General features: G+C 36.2%; 1 protein-coding gene across 1 annotated transcript in view; it reads left to right on the top strand.

The window, feature by feature from the left end:
• LOC107086323 (SH3 domain and tetratricopeptide repeat-containing protein 2-like) overlaps positions 1–5,214 on the top strand; it is a 39,891-nt gene that overhangs the window by 8,316 nt on the left and 26,361 nt on the right. The window contains exons 3-6 of the mRNA XM_015377191.1: positions 1,302–1,424; positions 1,927–2,054; positions 2,804–2,909; positions 3,115–3,258. Of these exons, the coding sequence (XP_015232677.1) occupies positions 1,302–1,424; positions 1,927–2,054; positions 2,804–2,909; positions 3,115–3,258 (501 nt within the window). The remainder of the gene's footprint in view (positions 1–1,301; positions 1,425–1,926; positions 2,055–2,803; positions 2,910–3,114; positions 3,259–5,214) is intronic.

The raw sequence follows: 5,214 nt of genomic DNA on the forward strand, positions 1-5,214 counted from the left end.
TGGATAAGCTGAATGTAAATTTATAACAAGTCAAAATGTCAGTGTGACTAAAATGTCCACAGCCCACACCCTCATTCACACTGGGCTAAATTAAAAGCGTTGCAGACCCAGTCGACAACTGGCAAAAAAAGAAAAAAGGTGCATGCAGAGTCTCAGAAATCAGGTGAAGATGGGGACGACTCTAGGACTGACCCCGGTCAGCACAGTCTTTTTGCTCCCCCCCTTACATATTTCTGCTCTTTTGACACCAAGTTGAAGTATTTCTGTAAAAGAAAAGGTGTTTTTTCCCCCCTAACACCAGCTAGCGGATGCTATACTTTAAAACCACACTGATAAACTCATTGTTTCTAGCTGGCAATGGGCATCATTCTTCTGCTATTCCATTCCTGGACCCGTTCCTCACTCATCCTCAGTTTATTTTTAATATTTACTCCTAAAATCCCTACAGCCTTTCGTATCATCTTCTCTTTTTCTTTATTTTTTCTGTTTGCCGGACTTCTGAAAACCTGACATTCTTAGTTTGCAGCGAAACAAACTTTAAAAGTTGCAGCCCGTTGTTGCCCTGGTCAAACCATTTTATGTTGGTGTGGGGGAAGTTCTAATGGTCCCTTATTTAAAGAAAAAATATTACATATTGCTAATGCAGATCTATCTATCTATCTGTCTGTCTGTCTGTAAAAATTACTTCTGTCTGTATTTTTAACGGTCAGAGTGTCAATTTTGGCCCCCCCTCTATCCTGGGACAATTGACCCGTTTGTTCCCCACAGGAGGGAGGAGGGCGTGCTGACAGATACTAATTTTTCTTTTTCACAAGAAGAAGAAAAACACAAGATACCTTCAGAATTTACATTTTATCTTACTAAAAAAAATACTCTTCGACAATAAAAACTTTTCCAATATGTTAAATATATTCAATCAAAAGCAGCTGAACTTTATTATTTTACCCACAAAGATCACTGCTGCAGTCTGCAACAAATGCCATAAACTGTTAAGGTGGTATTGCAGTATTCTGCTCCCAGATGGAACAATTTACAAAAGCTCCCTGCCTTCAAAATTTTCTCAAACGTTTGTAAATTAAAGTTCGGATGTTTTTTTTTTTTTCTAATTGTCTTATAACACTCTTATGAAATTGTCTGTGCTAATTTGTTATGATCTAAGCTCCTATTTTTCGCAGAGTTCCCCTTAATAAAGAGGTTAGTAATCTCTATGGGACTCGGCTGCTTAAATCTATCTCTGTCGTCTTGATCCAAAAAAAAAAATAAAAAATCAAGCTTTAGATTCGACTCTTTTGTATTAACAGGTGAGGAAGAGGATGGCCGAATTGGCGATCCAGGAGAGGAAGAGGAACATGACAACTACTGGAAGAAGAAAGAGGCCTTCCTCAGGGGAAGTAAAATTTCAGTCGGGGAGAAATTCTCTTCAGGTACCGTTTATCTGCACCTCAGTCCCTCCCCCACCTGTTGGGTTTTCCATCCTGACAAACTACTTTGCTCCTAAAACATCTAAAGTGGTGATGATAATATTCATCTATGTGATGTTTTTCATGGATTTCATCTCAGGAATGAAATAAATTCTGATGAATCATGTCTGCTGATGTTTACTCAGTCAGCAATTTAGCTTCATCCATCACATCCCGCCAGGTTCGTCTACAGAAATGGATTTAGATTGAGTCCAGTAAGAGGCCTAATGGCTTCCCTATTACTCCTGGGACGGCTGTTCTGCAGACAAAGCAAATAACACAAGACTCTCATAGAGCACCTAAAATATTATATGTATCTAGAAAAGTGAACTCTTGCTAATGTAGAAAATTTGATTTCATCAGCTGTTGTTTTTTTATTTATTTTTTATATGTTGTGACAAGAACTACAGCAAGAGGAAGTGTCAGATGAACGCTGCTGATCAAACTTTGCTTGTCTGTTACATAGAAATTGTGCTGCTGTTTACGGGCCGGAGGCGTTCCAGTGAAGATCCCGACCAGTCCCTGCAGGAGGCGCTGCGCACACGCCTCCGAGTTGTAGAGAGCAACAGCAAGGACATCACGCAGCTCTTCAAAGTAAGATCAGATGATTTTTATCGCTCTTATTATTATTTTGAAAAGCATTTTTTTTAAAAATCAGTCTGCTTGGATATGGAGTGAAATTGGTCCCATTATTGTTGGAAGCAAAAATCTAATTTTGTAAATGGCAATTATGAAAAAAATGTGATCCAGAAATGAAACTTCGCAAAAATATTTGTTGTTTTTTTAAAACAAAGGTTTTGAGTGTAACTTTTTTTTTAGGTTGTAGTTTTTATTTCTTTTCAACTTTCTTTTACAGATTTTAATTTAATTAGTAGTATATATATTTTTTACTCGATTGCAAAGTGCGTGAATTTAAAATGCATATTCGCTCCTCACTCGGAGGAATATCTGCCCTCAGAAATGAAGAGAATATATTATTAAAAATAATATATTAGATTAGATTCATTCATTTATTGTCATTACACATGTAGTTTAGGTCTAACCAGAAGTGCAATAGCAGCAATTGCAGGATAAATAATGGTTCCATAAGTACAGGAGATAATGCAATTTGTAAAAATCAATCTGAAAAAGAGAAATAGAAAAAAAAATGTCTTGAACATATATAAAGTATAGAAATAAAGTTACTCTCAAAACTTTTTTTGATTAAGTTTCTAAACATTTTATTCCTGGATTTCAAATTTCCATTTACACAATATATTTTTTGTACCAATATTCACTCCATACTAAGGCAGAGGGACATTTATCTGCATAGATGACTGGAAGCTGAAACCTTTTCTCTTCAGGACCTTTCTGCTCGTCTAGTCTCTGTCCATGCTGAGAAGGACAGCTTTGTCCTCACATTTAAGACGGTGGAGGAAGTCTGGAAGTTTTCAACCTACCTCTCATTAGGTAGGAATGGTTCCACTTCCTTCAGAAAGATATTCAGCTTAGATTTTTATTTACAGGCCTGTAAGGATTTTTTTAATCATTCCATTCTAAGTCAGGTTTTATTGATAGAGATACTGATTTTAGTTTATTTAAATGAATTTATGAATTTATACTGAACTGAATGAAGGTCAGTTTATCTTTATTTTTATTTGTTTTCATGCTGCAGGTTATGTCGCTCGATGCTTGGAGAACTTCCTGTGTGACCAGTCTTTCTGGCTGGATCCTGAGCTGCTTAGCGAGCTGGAGATCAGTGTCACTGTAGACGAGGAGCATCTAGCCACCCTCTATCTGGGACTTCTGCTCCAAGAAGGTGAGTGCTGCTGATCTTGCTAAATGAGCAGATACAGTAGAAATAACCAGAGCTGTGATAATAGAACAGTTCAATGTGTTTTTATTTTATTTATTTTTTTTGCTTTTAAATATTGAGACCCCAAAAACCCGAAGAAATGACATTCATTTCAATATGGCTGCAGAAACTCCACCTCTGGTTCTGAAGCAGGGATGGAAGTGTCAGCGGTGATACTTCATCTTCCTTTATTGGTGTTTAGATTATTTTATTTATTTTTTCACAGGAAACTTTTGCTGGTAAATACTTTTTTTCCCTCTTGTTTCATTAGAGGCCCTAATTTAGATGGGGAAAGTAATGGAGGGGATTTTGTTCCTTTATTGTTATGAGCAAAGAACACGTTTTGTGAATTTAGCGTAAATAGCCCCCCCACCACCTCAGATTGTGTTTTTTTTTCCTAGTTTGTTTAAAATACTTTTTTGATTTTCAAGTTTATTTATTTATTTTTTTTCTGTTTTTCTGTTTGCATGTAACAAATTCCAGTATTTTCAAATTGCGTTTTATTGATTACATTCGCTTTACTTGTGGGGGCGGGCTTTCCTCTGAAGGAGGACTGAAGATGCATTTCTATTGGTCTGATGGATGTTAAAGCAAGATTTTCATTGGCCAGAGTGAGTGCTTGCATTAGACTTGATTGAAAGGATTGTGAAGCACATTTTGAATTTAAAAAACTCAATTTTTAGAAGAGAAATAAAGAAAATGAAATTTGGAAAACCAAAAAAATGGTTTAGGAAAAATAAGGTATAAAAAGTAAGATTTGAAGAAAAAAGAATCTGAAAAACAAAATTTAAGAAAGTAGCAAAGTAACCTTCAATTATTAACCTTAAATTATTTTCAAACGTTCTTTTCTGGATTGCATTTTTTTGTTTTCCATTTGTAAAATGTGTTCTTTGTTTGAGACAAAATGGAGCAGATTTCACTCCATAGAAGCTGTATCCACGTCATCATTACTGTGTTCCAGTTCCAAGTGTAAAAAAAACTGTGAGATTTTCTTATTGATGAACTCAGTGACCAGTGGGATTGAGCAATTAATTACATTTGTAAAATTATCACAATTTAACAAAAAAATATCACTTATTCTTAATCACACCATATTCAAAAAGAGTAAAACACTAAATTTCTCCCTACAGGCCTTTAGGTGGTGATTAAATGCCTGAGGTGTGTTTGTCGTCACTCAGAAAAGTAGAGAGATTAGCAGCAGATCGTGGATGAAAGTAGAAATAAAAACGTTTTTATACATTGGTTACAGTAAAGTCAGTAAAATCTGGGGGTGAAATATCTACATGTTGGGGGTTAGTGCAAAGAAAAATCGCTCAGCCCTAGTGACCAGGCTAACCAGCTAACAATAATATTTTTATTGTCATTTAAAAAACACTGTAACAATATGTTTAAAGTTTATGTATTAAAGTTTATGTGAAAGATAAAGTCCGATATGATTCAAAACGATGCAAAGACACTCGTTTCTCAGCACAAACAGAAGGAGCAATTAAACCACATTAGATCCCCTCTTTCTTGCTCTGTCGCTTTAAACTGTTCAAATGGAGACGATGGAGATCTTTACTTCAGAAGGCTTTTTAAAGTTTGGGAGCAACTGATCTGTCATTTATAACATAATGAATAACTTGACCCCAGCTGATCATTAGAGACCCCAATTGATTGATTGATTGACTTTATTGATCTCAGAATGGAGAAATATACTCGTTACATCGGCTCAAAAAGCAAACAGAAGAAGAAGAATGGGCCAAAAGGAAGAAAATGTGCAGGGGGGTATATACAGTTAGCCTGGGTGCCATTCCGAACTTAGTCCCGCCCACAACGTTTGAGGTCGGGAAGTTCCATCTGGCATTGCTCAACAGTAGCGCGAGTATGCTCGCACAATATCTGGCGGGCCAATCAAATTGTCAGGGCGGGCTTTATACG

Source organism: Cyprinodon variegatus, unplaced genomic scaffold, assembly GCF_000732505.1.
Source record: "Cyprinodon variegatus isolate N-32 unplaced genomic scaffold, C_variegatus-1.0 Scaffold148, whole genome shotgun sequence".
NCBI lineage: Eukaryota > Metazoa > Chordata > Actinopteri > Cyprinodontiformes > Cyprinodontidae > Cyprinodon > Cyprinodon variegatus.